Here is a 21,579-nt window from a genome sequence, read left to right on the forward strand (position 1 = left end):
TAGGGTTGTGGAAGTTGAAAAATTTGCCTGAACAGCTACACTAGTGGAGGTCAGTAAGGTTCTGGGGGCTACTTTATGTTGCAAGTTGGACCAGTAATCTCCTTAAGTAGCACTGGGTATGAGAGAGGTTGCTTGTCCACAGCTATGCTTTGCCTTGCTCAACACTTAGAGTTAATGGAGAAGTAGAAATCCATCTGAATTAGTGAAGAGTATAAACATGTGTTGGATGAAGTCAGATAGAAATTATGCCAAAGGCTTCTTTTTCACAAACTTATTCTTAATGCAGTGTTCCAGTTTTGTGATATCTTCTTTCTTTGTTTAAATGCCATGCTGAAAGTGATCATTCTGAATTTGGTCCTCTTTGCTCTGCTTTCAACTCTTTCCAGATTGCGTCTGCCTGACAAATGTTAAAGTGTCCTTTCTCCAAAGAGTCAGCAGGCTGTGAAGGAAGAAGTGCCAGTTTTCTCTTAATTTCCCATACTAGAGAAATTGACCATTTGCTTTCACTTTACTGGTTTTATCTTACCTCTGCTGAAGATCTGGGTTCTGCCATTGCTTCTCTTGGATCCGTCACAATGATTCAGCTCCCCAGTCTACAGCAATGTCACTTAGTTTACCTGTATGGCATCTTAGCACAGTTAAAACTAACCTGGAAAAAAGATTGGGAATTTTTAGGAAGGTTCTTTTGTGACCAAAATTGTTCAATATGGATAAACTTACTTGTATTTGAGTACATGCTTTATGGAGGCACTTATTCACCCTATCTTCCTTATGAGACTATCACAAAATGTTTAAAAACTCTTTTCCTTTCTCTTTTTTTTTTTTTTTCCCCATGGCATTAACTTCTTTATTACATTTTCAAATAAATGAATTATTTTGCTGTTCATAAGAAAAGTCAGTTTATTGGTTTATGCTGAGGATTCTTAGAAATGATTAAAAGCTATATGTAGTTCAGATAAGTAAATAATTGCATGCATGTCAAAATACTTCAGCACTGAATGACTGTTTGAATTCCTGTGTCCCCAGCCAAGTTTTAAAGATGCAATGTTATTGCCATCCTAAATTTGTGGCTTGTGTTGCTGTTGACTACATCTTGCCTCTCTCCTTGTCATCAGCTTTTGCACACATGCAAAAGTGTGTCCCATATTTATCTTCTGTCAATATGACCACTTTGCAGTTACAAAATGATGCCATGAAGCTATCTTGAAGTGCATCCAATGGGATATCAATTTTCCCACTTAATCAGTCATCCAGCCAGTGTTTTCTTTGCCTTGCCTGTTCATCCAGCCATGTTTGCAACTTCAGTCAAACTCTGGAATTCCTCTCTCTGGAGCAAGATTAAGGCCTTAATATTGCTTTACTTTATCAAGGAATCATTTTGCTATGTTTGCTATCTCAAAGTAATTTTTGTGAGCAATCCTGTTGGTTAAAACCTGAGAGGACTTTTAGAGGAAAGGAATGTCCTGTTCTAGCAGCAAGTTTATCTGTACAGTCAGCACTTTGAGCTAGTTGAGGTCAGATCTATTACTAAAGTTCAATTTTTGCATCAAATGAAAAAGTTGATAGGTACATTAAAAATCCTTCTAAATAGAAATGGCCGAATTGCTATTGGAGTTGTTTAGTTTGTCTGTAACCCAGGACTTTTATTTTTCAGATAGATGATTTAATTTTGCAACTCATGTATTACATAGAAACACACATGAATAACTAAAATCATGAAGCATCAGTTAAAATGCACTTCACAATTGGATGTGCAGGCTTACTCTGTGGAAGAATGGGTTTTTGTTTGCTCACTGAATGGGAAGTTGTGTATCATCAAGACAGGCTGCCTGTAGTAAGGCTTTGTGAACAACTGCAATCTTACAGTGATTTCCTCTGGAACCATCATCTATTCTCTCTCTCACAAATAGTTGAATGCATTCTATATTTTCCTGGTTAAAAAGAAATGGCTTGATTGTTGTTGTTGTTACTAGTATAAGCTGGCAGCTAAACACTATGACGGTTTCTTAAAGCCTAGGAAGCATGAAAGCTGGACTGATTTGTCTCAATGTGTTGCTTCAGTTCATGTTGGTATTTTCTTTGCTATCCTTAGATGTGGCTTTTTGACATTGTTTTTAATTATTTCAACATTAGAAGAACATCTGTTAATAATATAAGTATGCTCCTCTGGTTTGGTTGGAATACAATTCTTGTTTTGTTTCTTTCATCTCTTACAGCTTGACAAAGATGACATGGTGTACATGGAAGCATATGATAAGTTGTTGGAATCTTGGCTCACTTTGGTACAAGATGACAAACATTTCCATAAAGGTTTCTTTACCCAACATGCTGTTCAGGTCTTTAATTCCTACATTCAGTGCCATCTAGCTGCTCCCGATGGCACAAGGAATTTGGTAAGCTCTCATTCTAATAGTTCTTGTTGATGACATACAGTGACTAGCCTATGGCTTATGGTGTGTACTACGTGTAGCTCAAGGGAGATAGTATAGAATTCCTATTTCTGACTTTGAAAATAAACAAATTGCTGAATTTGGTACTCACTGGTTTTTTTTCCAGTCAGTTTCTCTTATTCTGAACAGGAAATAAAGGAATAAAACATTGAAAATTTCTTAATTCTTTTTTTTTTCTAAGAAAAAATAAGTAAGAAATTTGTTACTCAAATCAACATACATCTTACTGTTCTTCCCACAGAAGCAATGACTAAATTTTTTACCACCTTTCTCTGGACTTGTGTCTCAGTTGAAATCCCTAATGAAGCTGGAAACCTTTAACATGGTTGCTACCTGCCATATATTACCTTCAAAGTATACTTTTTATGTATAATTGACATGCATAAATAGCTGGGGGGGAAAAAGTGTAGAATGACTGTGTTCAAGCTGGAAGAACTTGGAGTGTTACATGGTTCTTTTCATTAAAATGAATTTCCAATTGAATTTTCAAGGTTCTGGAGAAAACTTTAAAGTACCTCCTGTATCTCATGAACCATTGAGAAAGAAAGCAGATTAGTCTCTGCCAGGAGTCTGGATCTTACCAAAACACATTCTCATACAGAAAGTTGGATGCAGATGTTGAATGAATTAATTATTGTATAGATTCAACTCAGTGACTGTATAAAATGACTTCAATATGATGTTGTGCAGAGATTTCCAAGATAAGTCATTCTGAAAAGCACTATAAAACTTAATTCTGATATCTCAGTATGTAACAGCTGGTAATAACAAGGCCAAAACAGAGAGAAATATTTCACAGGACAACTTTGAATTCATATCAGACAGTCTTGACATAACTCATATGCACAGGTTAATTCATGTCATTCTGAGAGAGAAGCCATTTATCCCATCGGTAGCCCTTTAAAAGCCACAGCTGGCATTTTAGAATGCTTCTTGTTCAATATCAAAGCAGTAACAGGAACTTTCAGTCTCTTCTTTGAGAGCAGAGGCTCATCCTTCAGCAAACAGCTGCAACTTTGAAGTTGCCAAAAGAGAATGATTTGCTGGGTTACATAAAGAAAAGATGGATTAAAAGCACTTGGGATAAGGAATTTTCTGTGGATTGGGTTTTACAGAGCCTTTGTAGAAACAAAGCAGATTCCTAGTCTCTGCCACTTGTATTTTACTTTGTTAGTTGTGTAAATGTTATGATTCTTTAAGACATTTTTAAAAAGCATTTTAAACATTGATACTATGATTCCTGCATATCATGATTTATCTCTTCGAGGAATAGGGTCTAATTATTTAAAGAGTTTTATAATGCAGCCCAGATACGCTTTGAGAAATCAAATAGTGCAACTTTTGCATCAGCAACACATAAAACTGAGACAATGATTGTGGTTCTTATTATCAGTCTTGTGCTTTCCTGAGGCTGCAGCATTCACTATTTTTAACTTCTTCCCTTCAAACAATGGATTAAGGAGAATCTTTAATGAAAGAGGTTATTTTAATTTCATCATGGAAAATACCCTCTATTTTGTGTTTTACATAAGAACTCAGACAACTGAAAACTATATCTAGGGAAAAGCATAGAACTTGCAGTACTTAAAACGGTTCTTGCTGTACTATGTATGAGATTTGAAAAGCAAATGTACTTCAGCAATCTTCTGACCAGTGGGTTTGCAGGCCAATTCTGTGAGCCAGTTGTTCAGTACCTTGTTTTTCTAGCAGTGGATGCTTGACTGAGTTGATTTATAATACCCTGTGTTATAAAGAAAGCGTTCTGCTATTGTTCAGCCTGTGCTTATCTTATTAATAAGGAATACCAACTTATCCTTAACTCTTTTCGCAAACCACTGTTTGTGAAATCTTTTGACTTGAGAGCACTATTGTAAACATGGCAAATATACAATTAACTGAATTTGGCATTTTGCTGATCAGTCTTGTGAAATGCTGATTTTAAAAACAGTATGAAGCTATGTTTGCTCCTCTGTTGAACTCTTCTGTGTCTAATTTAGTACAAGTCCTTTGTTCATCCATGCAAAACACTTTGAAAGAAACAGCAAAAATAGTGTAGAAAATTGTCATGATAAACTTTGTAACACTCATTGACTGCTTCTGATTTTGTTGAAATAACCAAAGACTGCCAATGGTGTGGCCTCTCGGGAAGAAGAGGAAATAAGTGAACTGCAGGAAGATGACAGAGACCAGTTCTGTGACCAGTTGGCCAGCGTGGGCATGCTGGGGAGAATTGCTGCAGAACACTGTATACCTCTTCTTACAAGGTATGAGCAAACAGTCACGAATGCAGGCCAACAAAGCCAGCACACATTAAAACCCTGACTTTACTGAAACAGTTTAAAGACAGTGAAGTTATTTTATTGTTATTCATCCACAGTTTATTAGAAGACCGAGTGACAAGGCTTCATGGTCAGTTGCAAAGACATCAGCAGCAGTTACTTGCCTCACCAGCATCGGGCTCAATTGACAATAAAGTGCTTGATGACTTGTATGAGGATATTCATTGGCTTATTTTAGTCACAGGTTAGTAAACAGCTTTAAATATTTCTTATTCTGCAGCTGGAACAAAACTCTTCAGGGGGAAAAAATACAAAACCAACCAACCAAAACTACTAAAATCCCTGAATATCAACTACTCTAACTTTTATCTTTTATGAAGTATTCAGAATAGAATAGAATAGAATCAATAAGGTTGGAAAAGACCTCAAAGATCATCAAGTCCAACCTGTCACCCAGGACCTCATGACTACTAAACAGCATCTCAAGTACTTTTCCATGTGTGACTTTAGCCACCATAATATGAGACAAACAGTTACAACTCACATACTTACATAAGCTACTCAGAAAGTCCCTGTTTTACTTCCATCTGCATTGAGTAGCATGGATGTTATCTTTAAAAGACTGTGAAATCTTTACAGGAGGCAATGTTTGTTGGAAATTCCCACAACTAATATTGTTACAGGTTTTTTTTGAGATGTTATCAGTAAAAGTATTCAAGAAATTAGTCTGTTCATGCTATCAGTTGTATTGTTTGACTTTATAAAAGAATCAGCATGAGATGAGAATAACAGTATTTGAGTGGTGACTAAGAATCAAGTTCCAGAATCTCTGTGTTGATGATCTACATCCTGGCATTTTGTTAGATTCAGGGAACTTGAATTTGGAACTGTTTTGATTTTCAGATTGAACTTACATTTCTTTGCATAACACCACAAGATCTAAAACACCACCTGTACTTTGTTAGGAGAAATTTATAATTGTGAAGTATTTTGTGAGATCTTCTTGAACACCTGGTGTTTTAGTCGCCCTCAGATGTTGACATTAATTTGTGTAATGTTTTTTGTATCACTGTAAGAATGAGTTTGTAGCTCATATGAAAAGACATCAGATGTTGAAATCTTACTTAAGATGGAATTAATATTAATTATATGCACACCAAAGTATTGTGTAAATGCTTCACCTGATAGGCAGCTGCTATGTGGGGAAAACTTTATTATTGCACATGTACTGGTTGTATGGGTTAGTTGATTAGGTGGTGTTGGATGATAGGTTGGATGCGATGATCTTGAAGGTCTCTTCCGGTCTGGTCTGGTCTATTCCTATTCCTACTCCTCTTCTACTCCTCTTCTACTCCTCTTCTACTCCTCTTCTACTCCTCTTCTACTCCTCTTCTACTCCTCTTCTACTCCTCTTCTACTCCTCTTCTACTCCTCTTCTACTCCTCTTCTACTCCTCTTCTACTCCTATTCCTACTCTATTCTATTTCTATTCTATTCTATGTCCAAAAGCCTCTGAACAGATCTGAAATGTTAGCAGAAGAGAAGTATCAAATAAGATGGTGGGGAAGCTGTAAAATCAAGGTGTGGGTTTTTTTTTTACCATGGAAGAGAAGAAGAAAAATATGCCAACAAAATGTTTAGGGCTTCCCCCTACCCAGTGGTTGAATTGACTGTAGTGCTTGTTTGCATGAAGCAATTTTTGGTTTTTTTAATGGTGTGGTTTCTTGTCATTTGAGGCTGTTCATTACTGAATGGCTTTAAAGACTCTCAAGGTAACTTGCTGGTATTTAAACACTATTAGTCAGTCTGTTGAAAACAACGGGTGTGGTGTGATGTCTTCAGTTAAGCTAATGGACTCTCATCAGGAAGCCATAAGTTAACCTAGGGTAGAAAGTTGTGATCACTCTCTCTTTTTTAATGTAAGGCTACCTCTTGGCTAATGATACTCAGGGAGAGACGCCGTTAATACCTCCAGAAGTAATGGAATATTCCATAAAACATGCAACTGAGGTTGACATCAATACAACACTTCAGATTCTGGGATCTCCAGGAGAAAAGGCCTCTTCCATCCCAGGGTACAACAGAACTGATTCTGTAATTAGGTAAGGATGCATCTTGTGCTGTTGAATGTGTTAAAGGATTTTTCAGGGAGAAAAAGTGAGAATGTGAGTGGACTTGTGAATTTGAAATGTGAAAAAGCAACATGTAAATAGCGAACAGTGGAAATGTCTTTTAACTGGTATTAAAGTAAGGACAAATAATTTGTAAGAATGGTGTTATAACAGACATATAAAGTCAATGCTGTAAAAGAGATGGTGAAGACAAGACAGAAAAGATGAAGTGATTTAATTTTTTTAGGGTAAAGAAAAGCAAGGTAAATACAGATGATACTTAAAAAGAAACAACAAATGTGTTTGGTCTATTTGTTACAAAAAAAATCCTTAAAATTTCTTAAGTTACTAATAAGTTGGTAGATCAGAATCTTTAGATAATCTACTTTGTATTCTGTAATTCATTCAGAACATGTACAGCTTAAGCAAACTTTTCCCTGAGCATGAGTGAGCTTGCCTACACTGAACATGACTTACTGCCCAGGCTTGGCAGTAGCAGCACAACTGGTCCTCACTGTGGGAGGAATTGTTGTCACTTGTGTCCAAATGTCACTATTAGCCTATAAAAGGAGTAGGAGAAGAGACTTCTGTTCTGTCTTTGCAAGAAGGCTGCTCACAAAGGATTCCTCAATTTGAATCCTCACACTTCAAAAGACTGCATTCCACTTTTCATAGAATCAGTAAGGTTGGAAGAGACCTCAAAGATCAAGTCCAACCTGTTATCCAACACTTCATGACTACTATACCATGGCACCAAATGCCACGTCTAGTCCCCTCTCGAACACCTCCAGGGATGGTGACTCCACCACCTCCCTGGGCAGCACATTCCAATGACTAAAAACTCTCTCAGTGAAGAACTTTCTACTCACCTCGGGCCTAAACTTCCCCTGGTGCAGCTTGAGACTGTGTCTTCTCCATGCCTTTCCATGCCTTTTTATTGGCATGGAAGATTCTTTAACCCAAGATTAGTTGTGTATTTAATGTTTTCTTCTTTTGGAAGAGCCTAGGAAAAATGGATTGTCATTAGCAATGATGTGCCTAATATTTAGAAGTTTGAATACTGCTCACTGATGCTTACTGGTAGTTCCAAGAAGTGTCCCCAAATTAGGATTTTATGATTCAGTGTCTCAATGGTGATAGGAATAAAATCAGTTCTAAATAAGGAGAGATTTGAGGCTCACTGGCAATAGCTCTGAAATGTCTTCAAGTAATGGACCACTTAACTCCTAAATTCCATATGCAGTCATGCTCTTACCAAATATGATTGGTCCAAAAGCTAATATTTAATGTAGTTTTATAGACTGACTGTATTAGCGCAATCACTTGGTAGTCTGTTATTTCAGACTGATTCTCTGCTGATTCTCAAGGAGAGAAATAAGTGGTCATTGCTCTATTTGTTCTTTAGTATGCATCACACTGCAAAAGTCTGCACCGTTAGGACCCACTCGGTCATCAAGCCCCATGGTGCAAGGAAGGGAGAATCAGTTAAACAAAAAACAACCAACCAAATAGACAAAACAAAACACAACACCACCAAACACAAAAAACCAACCAACAGCTGCTTTTCAAGCTCTCCAAGTAGTCCATGTCTTCATTCCCTTGATGCCAGAAAGCTTGCAAGGATTCATTATTGCAGCAATTTTGATGTCTTTTTTGAGAAGATTTCCTAGTCTGTCCCATCTCTCTCTTATATTTAAAGAAGCAATAAATTCAGATGCTTTTTACTTCATCACAGTTGAACTGCTTTGTGTTATGCTGTTCCTTCTGTCATTGTTCATCAAAAACAAGTGTTTCATAGTGGCACTGCTTCTCAATAAAACCACTTTTCAGCATTGTTGTTGTATTTTAATCTACAGGTTGTTATCTGCTATTTTAAGAGTCTCAGAAGTAGAATCTAGAGCAATAAGGGCAAATCTCACACGCCTCCTGAGCCCCCAGATGGGCAAAGATATTGTATGGTTCCTCAAGCGCTGGGCAAAGACTTACCTCCTAGTAGATGAAAAACTGTATGACCAGGTAAGGATATAACTTCTGTGAATTAATTGGTGAGTATTAGCACTAATACTGTCCTGTGAATGCAGATGTCAATGTAGTTATTTTAAAGTGTAGTGATAAAGCATTTTTTACTTTTATGGATTGTGGTTTATTTTGGAATTTGATTGAAAGTTGACATTTACTCCCTTTTTTTGTCTTTCCTTATTAGAAATCTAAATTTGTAGGGGACCCTTCTTGCACATTTTGGTGCAAATGCAATTTTCTAGTTATCTTTATTTAGCCATTGTCACAGCAGAACAGCACTCTCAGGCTGCACAGTGGGTGAGACTGACTACAGCAATTTTATGCTACCTCTCACTATCCATCAGATCTTAAAGTTAATCTCTAATTCAGTGGTTGCCCTTAATGGATGAGTTAGTGAGTAACCTTGGTCATAATTCTGAATTAGATATCTAACACCATCATAAGGTAGTATGCATTACTCAATGTCATGCTACTTTCTCTCTTCTCCCCATTTTCCATATGTTCTCATTGTATATATCATTATTTCAATGGTGCACTCTTTGTAAGGGGCAACTTCATACTGTTTTTGGACAGCACTAATCGCCATTGGACCTTGATCCTGATTTTGCTTAGCCAACTAACTGTAATCCACCTTTCTGATAGAGACCATTCATCCTGAGGAGGTCCTGTTGGCTCTAACTTTCAATAAGGAAGCCTCCTCCTCCTTCCCTTTATTTCCACTATTGAAGCAACTAAGAATACTAATGCTTCAGGGGGACCCTTTTAACAAAAATAAGTATACCATAGTCTTGTTAATGTTTGAAATCATATTCAGCTTGCACTTACAGCAGAGCTAAGAATTTGTAAAGGTACCAGTTGGGGCAGAACTGGAGAGCAAGTAAGGAGGAGATCCAGATGCAAAATCATGTGAAGAAATAGAGTATATAGGAAAGGCACATTTAGTTTGGGTTGAGATGTGAAAGTGATTGAAACCTCTATTTAAACCTTATGGTCAGGCAGGTATATATTGTGAGTTTTAAAGTTAGAAATGTTGTTGGTATGCTGACAATCTCCTGCATAATTATTTAAAGAATTTTACTTTTCAGAAGTTATTAAAAGATAGGATAACAGGCAGTTTCAAGGAAGCACATCTTAATGTGCCAGGACTAGAATGTGACATCTTTCCTAGAAGGTCTACAGAATGAAGGAACCTGCAGAAAGCAAATGCAGAACAGTGAGAAACAGGTTTTATAACTAAGTTTCAGTTTAGATCAGCAGCTAGGTTTATTTCTAGTACCTTGTATTTTGAGTAATTTAGTTGTAAATTAATGAAAGCACTTCTGGGAGATTATTTTGTGATCTTTTGAACTTTCATTGGAGTTGAAAGCTAGGCATGTTCGAATCTGACTTTGTAATGAGGTTGAAGCTTTTAGTTGTTGTGCTTAAAATATCAAGATAAATTTGGCAAAGACTTTTCTCTTACAGGTATTCTTTGCCTTTGTCTGTGTAACATTTGTGTATCTTAAGTAGGGGAGTGACAGCCTGCAAAGAATTTGCTGACAATGATTACCATACACTTTGGGGTTCTGGCTTCTGTAAAACTCACTCATTTTAATGCTTTTCTTATAGATAAGTCTGCCATTTAGTACAGCATTTGGTGCTGATACAGAGGGTTCCCAGTGGATTGTGGGTTACCTTTTAGAAAAAGTGATCAGTAACCTGGCAGTGTGGAGTTCAGAGCAGGACCTTGCAAATGATACTGTACAACTGCTAGTAACATTAGTGGAAAGGAGAGAGCGGTAAGTTGCTATACCTCTGGAAGTCAAAACACTTCTTTTGCTTCCTTTAAATTTATTTGGCCAAAGTAATCCGGATGTAGGGCACGTCGTGTTCATGTCTCTGTAAGTCAAAATTACTTTAGTAACATCCTCTGAAAATTGTCTGACAAAGTAAGGAGTGAGACCTGTATTTGACAAAACATAATTCAGTTTTGATTGCTGTTTAAAAGTGCACTCTCCTTCCCTTACCTTTGTGCCTCACTCTTTAAACAGTGAGAAAGGAAAACTCTCTTGGTCTCCACTCTTGTTGCAAGGTATTTTGCATTGCTGTTTATTTTTGTGGAATAAGTTCTTCAGGATTAAGAGTTCAGACACTGGCTAAGCCAGTATAAAATGTGTTCTGTAAACATTTGATTTGTATTTATTTTCTTCCTGTCAAGCAGGAAATTCCTGAAAGTTTTACTTTTGTGAATTGACGTGCAGTTATACATGCAATCACACATTCACAGTCTGCTGAAAGACTGTTATGAAGTTTGAGGATTTAAATACTTTAGGAATTTTCTTTTAAAAAAAAAAAATAAATAACTAAAACCCATGGGAGCTAGTTATGGAATAAACTGCTTATTTTATCATGACATAATGAGACTAAGCTTTTAATCCGTGCAATACGTCCATTAACTCTGTGTATGTGTTTAAAACCAAAGCACCTCCCTGCTTTTCTCCCATATGAATTGAGCTATTTATATACTTCAGAAATCTCAGAGGTGAGGCATTAATAAGACTCAAACGCAATTCAGCCTTAGAATAAAGCAATTTCAAAAAAATATAATCTTCTGACAACTGCTAGCAAGCTGCTGTTCTCTATTCATACGGTTTTGTGAAGTCTTTTCTTTAAACTGTTTTTCCCTCTTTTAGGGCAAACTTAGTTATTCAGTGTGAAAACTGGTGGAATTTAGCTAAACAGTTTGCAAGGCGAAGCCCTCCTCTTCACTATTTGTCCAGTTCTGTGCAGAGAACATTAATGAAAGCTCTAGTTTTAGGAGGTTTTGCTCACATGGATACAGAAACAAAGCAACAGTACTGGACAGAGGTAAGCTACTTTATTGCTTCTCGTAGCACTTGCTAAAATAGAGGTCAAAACCAAGTTCATTTAAGGAATTTTATGGTGACACAAAGTCAACCCTAGTAGAGTCCTTTGATTTTTGGACACCTAATACTGATAAAAATTGTTCTGTTTTTGAAGGTCAGTAGTTGTAAGGCACCCATGAGCTGCCACAAAATTTATTTACAACATTGCAGCCTAAATAAAAACAACTAACAATTAACCTGGCAGATTCATGAAGCAGCCAGTATAGCAGTACTTCTGAAAGATACTATTACAAAAGGTTAAGAATTTCTTCTGAAACTGTATTTCTTACTTCTGAAAGATACTATTATAAAAGGTTAAGAATTTCTTCTGAAACTGTATTATTTCTTCCTTTTAATTTGTTGGTGTTGTGAATTATTCATTTAGTTTCTGTGACTGCCATTAAGTGAATAAAAAGCTAATGTGGAACATAATGATGAGCTTTGATCAGCTTTTTTGCCCTGGCTCTAGTAAAGCTCAGATCCTTAACAGAAAATTTGGTGCTAGAAAGTATATGAAGTATGATCAGAAAGCACCACATGAGTTTGTAAAACATTGGCCTTCCAAGAGAAATTTATTAGCAAAATGAGTGATTGAAGGTAAGTCCATAATGAACTGGAAGCAAGTGGGGAAAACAAGTAAGTATTTTTATGGAACTTCCTAAATTGGTTCCAAGCACACTGAGTAAAAAAGAGATTGCAATATTGAGAATCAAAGGTAGTTGTGAACATGAATCCTATTTAAAGCTTTCATTGAACTGTAACTAATTTTTTCCCCTGATAATGAGTTTGCATGAGAGTCAAATCCTGTGAGCCAGAGAAAGTTATTGACATTTATTTAAGCACTACAATATAACATAAAATACTTACGGAAGTGCTCATTTTGAAACCAGTCAGCAGGAGATGATGGATAAATGAGAGTCACTAATCACTTCCACTTCAGCTTTCATTAATTTGACAGGTAACAAATAATGTGACTGAACCATTGGAAACTGAAAGTGATTGATTTTTTTTTTGTACTGCCATGCCTAAAGCAACCCATGAGTTTGCCAAATTACTTAAACCTCACATCTCATGTAATAGTGCACATATCCTAATGTGACTTTTCTAAAATATTTCAAGGTTCTTCAGCCACTTCAGCAACGATTCTTGAATGTGATAAACCAAGAAAACTTTCAGCAGATCTGTCAGGAGGAGGAAGTGAAACAAGAAATCACCGCTACATTAGAAGCGCTCTGTGGCATTGCCGAGGCTACCCAGATTGATAACGTAGCGATTCTGTTCAATTTCCTAATGGACTTCCTTAATAATTGCATTGGATTAATGGAAGTATACAAAAACACACCAGAGACTGTTAATCTCATAATAGAAGTCTTCGTTGAAGTTGCACACAAACAAATTTGTTATCTTGGAGAGGTAAATACAGCCAGAAGGGGAAGGAGGGGAAAGTGTGTATGTGGGTGTGCATGCATATGTATGCAGTGCTGATCCTTAAAATAAAGCATAGTGACTTTTAGATTCTCTAGAGAAAAATAATGCTGTATGATCACATCTGTTAGAGGAATTAATTTATTAAAAGCAGGACTTACAGGCTGTTCTTAAACCAATAAACTTACCCACAGTCCATCGCTAGTCAAACTCTATACATGGATGGTAAAAGAATGCAGACCTTGTTGGATGGGGTTTTTTAAACCATGTCATCCTTCTCTGAAGGCTAATTGAGAATTGCATCGATGCTTTAAGTCACAAATGCATACCACAGAGAACACTGCAAAGTGTTAGTAGATACAAGGAAGTTAATGGGTGAAATGAGTCAGTGCAGGAACTTACAGCTTTGCCCTGTTAGGTAATTTTGCCTTTTAATCTAGAAGAGTTGCTGCCTGTTCCAAACAAGGGTATGCACAAAAAAAAAGTATTGTGGCTCCAAACCTCTATAGCTGAAGTGAGTCCCCAAGGGATTTTTGCTGGGTGTGTAGTACGGAAGATCAGTGAGGTGTTGTCAGCCTGTCCCAAGCCACTCATGTCTTTTTTATGGTTTGGATTTTTTTTTCCCTGTTAACATTAAGGAATTGATAAAGGCAATGTTCTGTTGTTTCAATCAATAGTACATGAATGTGTGGCTGCAAGTATTATTACTCAGGGTAGCTGTTCCCTCAATTTCGTGTACAGTTGTTGCAAACAGTGGTTATATAACTTTTTAATTGAAATTTTGATGTATCATCAGCCAAGTAATGTTGTCTCCAAGTGTGTCACTTTTCTGTGGAAGCTTTCTTAGTATTTCATCTTGTTTTATAGGCCAAAGCCATGAACTTGTATGAGGCCTGCCTAACTCTGCTTCAGGTGTATTCCAAGAATAATCTAGGTCGACAACGGATAGATGTTACAGCAGAAGAAGACCAGTACCAGGATCTGCTGCTTATTATGGAGCTGCTCACAAATCTTTTATCAAAAGAATTCATAGATTTCAGTGATACAGGTATGAAGGAAATGGTAACTGCTGAGCCATAACTTGTGTTCTAAACTGTAAAAACCATTGTGTGACATGTTCAATCCAGGTGAAGTGAAAGCTGAAGTTTAGACTTGATTATATCATGGTAAGTAAACTATTTAATGTGCCAGTAGCAAAGGAAGGACTTTTCACAGTATTCTCCCATCAGAAAGTATTTTTGTTCTCATTAAATAAGTAGGGCATTTATAAAACAGCTTGAAATATGAATGTTGCAAATCTGAACATCTAGTAGCAGCAGTTTGATAATAAATGCATGGAGAAGTCAAAATAGTTAATTCTCATGAGGGCAGATGAATTATCTTCTGAGAACAAGATCCAGCTGCTGAAATGCTGAACTCATTAAAATTCTACTACCATGTTTGAAGGTTTTCTGTATCCCTCATTCACAGAACATGCTTTATGGTATGTGGGTGTAGTTAAGGCTTCTTTCCTGTGTTTCAGCCTGTTACTTTCTCTGTGTATTTGCCCCTTAAAATTTCCATATTCCTGAATATGACCTGCAAGTTCTAGCTCAACTGTGCTGCCTTGCTCTTGAATAAGCTGAAATGCATTTGCATGACTCAGACCTTACCACGGCCTGTGCAGTTTGTGCAGAAAACACGCTCAGTAACAACCTGAATCTGTCTAGGTTGTTTTTCTGAGGTACATTTTGAGCGGGAGAACCTTGTGCTCTGAAATTCAGTGCATCACTCAGGTTTTTTTTGTCATGTATGCACTACACAAATACAGAAACAGATTTAGACTTTGTCCATTGAAAGGACAACTTGATGCCATATAGTGTATTCTCTTTAAGGTCAGATGCTGCAAAATATTTGCCATGAAACTGAGTGTGTGAATACTACCTGAATGTAACGCTCAGAGATCAAATGTATTGAAAGATCTCTACATATGGTTGCTGTCTTAATGCAAGATTTGTTTGAAAATGTAGGTGTTGCCTGGAAAAAAATTGGCAACATTTTAAACTACAGATTCTCCTGCACTAACTCTACCATACTTTCCTTCTTGTGTTTATAAAATATATACAAACCTGTGTAAGTATATAATATAGAGAGTATAAAAATGAGGCACTATTTTGCTCTTTGTGAAACACTGGAACAGGTTGCCAGGGAGGTCATGGATGTTCCATCCCTGGAGGTGTTCAAGGCCAGGCTGGATGAGGCCTTGAGCAATCTGGTCTAGCAGGTGGTGTCCCTGCCCATAGCAGGGGGGTTAGAACCACATGATCTTTACGGTCTCTTCCAACCCAAACCATTCAATGAATCTACTTCTTTGTGTAGGCATGAAGCAGCTACCACTAGAAACAAATGCAGTATTCTGTAATGGAAGGGAACCCTCAGAGTATCTGAAGTGTTCTGTTATAGCATGCCATCTGGTACTTGTGATTATGAAATGCTTAGTCCAAATGAATATAAATACAGTGATGAGGCAGCCTCCACTCACTTTCTATTTTAATACAGTGCCTCATGTGTTTATTTGGGGAAAGGGGAATAGTCCTGTCTTTCACATTTCCTTTATTGTAAAGAAATAGGACACTTCCTCCAATATCTTTAACCCTCCTATTAAAGAAAATGTATTTTGTCTTTTCTACAGATGAAGTGTTTAGAGGACACGAGCCTGGACAAGCCACAAATAGATCTGTATCAGCAGCAGATGTTGTCTTGTATGGGGTTAATCTAGTTCTGCCTCTAATGTCCCAGGATCTGCTGAAGGTAAGTATATTTTTGCACATAGCTGCCAGAGTATGAAGGCTTTATAATAATGAATTCCCAGAATTCATTCCTATCCAGCTTGCTAAGTTGAGTTTACTACTCTTTTTAAAATACAAGTAACTGTTCCATATTTCTAGATACTGCTTGAAAATAAATACTGTAAGCTGAGAAAATGTGTATTTGAATGGCCTGAACAAACCTGGTTTTCTTCTAAAATTGAGTCTGTGCAGGTCAACAATTGACCACACTTGAAATGTGGCTTGTGGAATCCTGTTTCTGATAGTGTCCGAAATGCAGTAGAAAGCATAAACAGCATAAGCAGCAGCAACAGCCAAAAAAAACCCCAAACCTCAAAATCAGAACCAAACAAAACCAACAAAAATCAAACAAACAAAACCCCAAACACACAAACATACAAAAAAGCCAAAACAAACAACACCAAACCCAAACCAACAAGTAAACAGAAAAAGAATCTCAGAGCAAATAGTAACTCTTAAATTTCACAATACAGCTGGCTTCCATAGGCATCAGGAGCTTGTCAGTAGAAGAGTTAAACAGGAAACAACAGCAGTATTTCATTGGGTTGTACTGTGCTCATGTTTTACTTTGAATCAGAGGAACCCTTACCAAGCAGCTGTCCTCTCTCAACATGGTTTCTCACTTGACATGCTTGCTGACTGTGAGAGCTGCATCCATCCTAGCCGAAACTCAGTCAAAGGATGTACCATAGGAGCCCCTCCTGTGCTCCAAATGCTCATGAGGCTTTTATCCCACAGGGCTAGACTTGCTCATGTCTGAAGTAAAAGTTCATGAATTTGTAAAGAGCAGATACCAGACTCCCACCATCAACTACTTAGCTTTAGCAACCTTTTTTTATGGTACCTGTGTTGGCTAATAAAATTTGTATCCATTCTAATGTCTGCTTACATTGTCTTTTCTTCTTTAGTGGGAAGCAGCAGTCCTGCCTCTTTGTACAGATTAAAATGATGTCATTACAGAGTTAAGAGACTGATTCTACAATTACCATATTTTTCTTTTGACAGTTTCCATCCCTGTGTAACCAATATTACAAATTAATCACTTTCATCTGTGAGATATTCCCTGAGAAAATTCCACAACTTCCAGAGGACCTCTTTAAGAGTCTAATGTACTCACTGGAGCTAGGGATGTCATCGTATCCTTTATAGAGCTTGGGAGTGTTGAAAAATCTGAGTTGCTGTTAGAAGGAGCTGTTAAAAATATGAATGGGTTTTGATTTTATTTTACCCTCTCCTTGCAATTTTTTTTTCAGTATCTGTATTTATATATTGGTAATTGGCTCTTACTCTCTGCTCTCCTGAGAGTTTCACTGTAGTGTCTCTTGACATTCTAGTATTAGCTGAATTGTTTCTGACTAGTATTGCTTGAATGCAGCCTTCAAGTGGTCTAGCATGTAAGTTTTTTCTGGCAGCCACTCCTGTCTCCTCCATTACTTCATTTCAGCGTGTGTAACTTCATAAGCCTTCAGCTGGTATCCCAAAGCCATTCCTGAATTAGTTTCTCAGCTGGTAATACAAAACATTGCTGCTGTTCTACTGGGCTGGCTCCAGAGCATTTCCTGTCAGGGTGCCAATGGGCTCTCCCTCTCATAATGGGAGTACCATTTTCACTAATCTGTGGCACGTGGCAGAAACAGATGAGCTTGACCATAAGGGACTCTTTCTGAAAATGTTATGTCAGAGAGGGTTATGTTACCCCTGGGTACATAGCTAATAAAAGAAGGCAACAAAGTGGGAATTATAGTCCCCACCCCACCACCTTTTTTTATTTTTTAATGGAGTTATTAATTAAAAAAAGGAATCTTGGAACATACCAACATTTAAAATATTTTCTAATGACACAGTTTGATTGAAATCTGACTTTGATTCTTTAACCTCTGTTATCAGAATGAGTTCAGAGGTTTGCCAGCTCTGTCTAGAGGCTGTAACTCCATTAGCAGAACAGTGTGCAAAAGCACAAGAAACAGATTCAACCCTTTTTCTAGCAACAAGGCACTTTCTTAAGGTAAGGCATTTGCATTTGATGATACTTGGGAGTTTTGCACACAGATAGCATCAAGAAGCCAAACGGTGATCATATCGGACTGAGTTAAGCAGGATCATCCATACAGTAAGAAAGAGTGTTAGCTAAAAAAGCCTAGCAATTTAAGAAGAAAGAGGACATGAAGAACTGAAGATACTGGACTAAAGGACAAGGGATGATGGTGGCATAAAGGGAGGGAATGACTTACTGATAATCAAAAAAAGACCTGAGCTTCTCAGAATAGAATTTATAATTATCCATGCACTGCACACAAGCTTTAGAATGAACCTGACTGACAGATTTAGCAGTTACTTTCGTGCAAAAGCAGTGAAACAGAAAGCTTCCAGCATTGTGTGAACTCAAGGCTTGACAGAGTACTAAAGCAAGAGGCAGGAAAAAAAGCATAGTTGGGAACTAAAAAAGAAATGCTGTCATTTACTCAGTGTATCCAATGAATTATTGGTTTTCTTAATCCAATATCCACTCCATCTCATCAGATTTTGGAGTGACCTGATAGCAATCAGGTTCCTGCTAACTGGGACCAAAGTAATTGTGGAGTTGTGTGCTTGTCTTCTAATCTTGGAAAGACTTCAGTAATTTTTAAGATATCTTTTCTTACATAACTGACACTTGAACTTCTAGGTATGTTCATGAAAAGCATACATCAGCCAAGCTGAGAGACTATTTTAAAGTACCTTAAATAATTGGTCTTTATATTTCTTCTAAGCTGACACAGCGTTCTGCCTTTTCTCTAAATTTCCACTTGAGATTATCATACCTGTCTTAGTAATCTGTTCCCTATTTGCCTTTCTTTGAGCTATAGGAGCCTATTAAACTTGAGGAAAAAGTTCCCCATTTTATTCTAGAAAAGCAAAGGCTTTGTTCATTCTCTGGCATATCTACAGCTCTTGCAGAAAAATTCAAGAGAAGGCATTTTTCTCTGAAGAACATACACAAATCCACAGCAGCTTTCAGGGCTTCGAGATGTGAATTTGTGCCATTAAGGCAAGACTTAGCTTCTAAACAAAGCTGGTGAGGGGTTTGGAGCACAAGCCTTATGAGGAGAGGCTGAGGGACCTGGGGTTGCTTAGCCTGGAGAAGGAGGCTCAGGGGAGACCTTATTGCTCTCTACAACTACCTGAAGGGAGGTTGTAGCCTAATGGGGGTTGGTCTCTTCTCCCAGGCAACCACCACCAGAACAAGAGGACACAGTTTCAAGCTGCACCAGGGAAGGTTTAGGCTGGATGGTAGGAAGTTTTCTACAGAAAGAGTGATTGCCCATTGGAATGTGCTGCCCAGGGAGGTGGTGGAGTCACCATCACTGGAGGTGTTTATGAAGAGAGTGGATGGGGTGCTTGATGCCGTGGTTTAGTTGATTAGATAGTGTTGGATCTCAAAAGTACTTTCCAACCTGGTTAATTCTATTCTATTCTAAAAGAATTTGGCTTTCCAACTACTAATACCTGGGTTTTCAATTTTATTTTTAAAAAGCAAGAGAACAAACCACAACCTTCTGTTTGTAAATACATGTTCATTATCAGAAGTGAAGATGAGGTTTCATAGTTTCATAGCTTCATTCAGGGTTGGAAGGGACCACAAGGATCATCTAGTTCCAACCCCCCTGCCATGGGCAGGGACACCCCACACTAGATCAGACTGGCCAGAGCCTTATCCAGCCTGGTCTTAAACACCCCCAGGGATGGGGCCTCGACCACCTCCCTGGACAACCCATTCCAGGGTTTCACCACTCTCATGGTGAAGAACCTCCTCCTCACATCTAGCCTGAATCTCCCCACCTCCAGCTTCATTCCATTCCCCCTAGTCCTATCACTACCTGATATCCTGAGAAGTCCTTCCCCAGCCTTCCTGTAGGCCCCTTTCAGATACTGGAAGGCGACAATTAGGTCACCTCGGAGCCTTCTCTTCTGCAGACTGAACAGCCCCAACTCCTTCAGTCTGTCCTCATAGGAGAGGTGCTCCAGCCCTCTGATCATCCTCATGGCCCTTCTCTGGACACGTTCCAGCACCTCCACATCCCTCTTGTAATAGGGGCTCCAGAACTGGACACAGTACTCCAGGTGGGGTCTCACCAGGGCTGAGTAGAGGGGGAGGATCACCTCCCTCGACCTGCTAGCCACACTTCTCCTGATGCAGCCCAGGATCTGATTGGCTTTGCAGGCTGCAAGTGCACACTGAGAGCTCATGTTGAGCTTTTTGTCCACCAGCACCCCCAAGTCTCTCTCTTCAGGGCTACTTTCCAGCCAGTCACTGCCCAGCCTGTATTTGTGCCTGGGTTCAGCAGTTCAGCAGTTCAGCAGGTTCAGCAGTTAATGTTGGTGAAGCTTACACTTCTATAACTATTTCTGGGTTTTTTTATTTCAGATGGTCTTTGATATGCTGGTACTTCAGAAGCACAATACAGAAATGACAACTGCAGCAGGAGAAGCATTCTACACATTAGTGTGTTTGCATCAGGTATGGCATTTAGATGTTTATACTCTGAAAACCAGTCAATTGATAAAGGAAAGTGGTTAATTAATCTGGGTGTGGCAAATCATAGAATTATTCAGGTTGGAGGGGACCCTCTGGAGGTCCATATTCCAGCCTCCTGCTCTAAGTGCAGTTAACACTGAATTCAGATCAAATTGCACAGGAGGTTTGCCAGCTGTGTCTTGCAAACTTTAAGATGGATATTTCAAAGCTTTCCGAGCGGCCTGTTGAATTTTTTATCATCATTAAAATTCATGTGCTTTGAGCACCTGCCAGGCTCTCTTGGTGGTCTACCACTGGACTCATTCAAGTTCATCAGTATCTTTCTGGTGTTAAGGAATCCAAAGGAGGACACAGTATTCCACATCTAATCTGACAAGTGCTGTGTAAAGACAAATACTAAATAAAGCCCAGTATGCTGCTCATGTTCATTGCTGACAAGGCACACTGCTGACTTGCTTAGTCTGCTGTCTGCCAGGGCCTTCAGGTCTTTTATTCAACAGAACTGCTCCCCAGCCTGTCAGTTTCTAGCCTGTGTAGTTGCACGGGGGATAGTCTGAGTCAGCTGCAGGACTTTGCATTTGCCATTGTTCAGTTTAATGAGCTTCCTGTCAGCTCAGTCCTCCAGCCCAAGGAGCTGTCTTTGAATGTCAGTCCTGCCCTTGAACACATTAGCTGTACTCCCCAGTATGGCTTCCTCCACTGATAAGGAGAGTGCCTCTCCTTTCCTCCTCCAGGTCACTGAGTATATTTAACAGGACTCTCATCTGGAGAATTCTCAGGGCCACTTGTAACCAGCTTTCAGGTGGAATATGAGCCATTACCTACAATCCTTTAGAAATTGATGATATACAGGTGTCTGATAGAAGGGCTTTATCTGGTTGAGAAGTAGGTGAAAGGCCACAAGCCCGCAGTGGCTTCTGACTCCCTAGTCAGTGAAACTGGATAACAGGTGGAGAGGTACTGATAGTTTTCTGTCACAGTTTCAATTCTGGATTTTTTCCTGATGAGAGAAGCTGTGTGCATTGTATCTTTGGAGTTTTTGAGGTTAATAAGATTCTGGTTTATT

At 38.3% G+C, this 21,579-nt stretch overlaps 1 protein-coding gene across 2 annotated transcripts in view; it reads left to right on the top strand.

Moving 5' to 3' along the window:
• The window catches only part of XPO4 (exportin 4), an 87,901-nt gene that overhangs the window by 57,002 nt on the left and 9,320 nt on the right, over positions 1 to 21,579 (top strand). For both annotated transcript variants that reach the window (XR_010988029.1, XM_068144174.1), the window contains exons 10-22: positions 2,217 to 2,393; positions 4,572 to 4,714; positions 4,828 to 4,973; positions 6,654 to 6,831; positions 8,697 to 8,856; positions 10,468 to 10,637; positions 11,532 to 11,706; positions 12,864 to 13,157; positions 14,037 to 14,217; positions 15,841 to 15,959; positions 17,003 to 17,133; positions 17,885 to 18,002; positions 20,403 to 20,495. Coding sequence is in view for 1 of the 2 variants with exons in the window: in XM_068144174.1 (XP_068000275.1) it covers positions 2,217 to 2,393; positions 4,572 to 4,714; positions 4,828 to 4,973; positions 6,654 to 6,831; positions 8,697 to 8,856; positions 10,468 to 10,637; positions 11,532 to 11,706; positions 12,864 to 13,157; positions 14,037 to 14,217; positions 15,841 to 15,959; positions 17,003 to 17,133; positions 17,885 to 18,002; positions 20,403 to 20,495 (2,085 nt within the window). In the remaining variant the exon portion in view is untranslated. The remainder of the gene's footprint in view (positions 1 to 2,216; positions 2,394 to 4,571; positions 4,715 to 4,827; positions 4,974 to 6,653; positions 6,832 to 8,696; positions 8,857 to 10,467; positions 10,638 to 11,531; positions 11,707 to 12,863; positions 13,158 to 14,036; positions 14,218 to 15,840; positions 15,960 to 17,002; positions 17,134 to 17,884; positions 18,003 to 20,402; positions 20,496 to 21,579) is intronic.

Source organism: Melanerpes formicivorus, unplaced genomic scaffold (genome assembly GCF_026170545.1).
Source record: "Melanerpes formicivorus ecotype bairdi unplaced genomic scaffold, bMelFor1.0.p_v2 SCAF_1, whole genome shotgun sequence".
Lineage (NCBI taxonomy): Eukaryota > Metazoa > Chordata > Aves > Piciformes > Picidae > Melanerpes > Melanerpes formicivorus.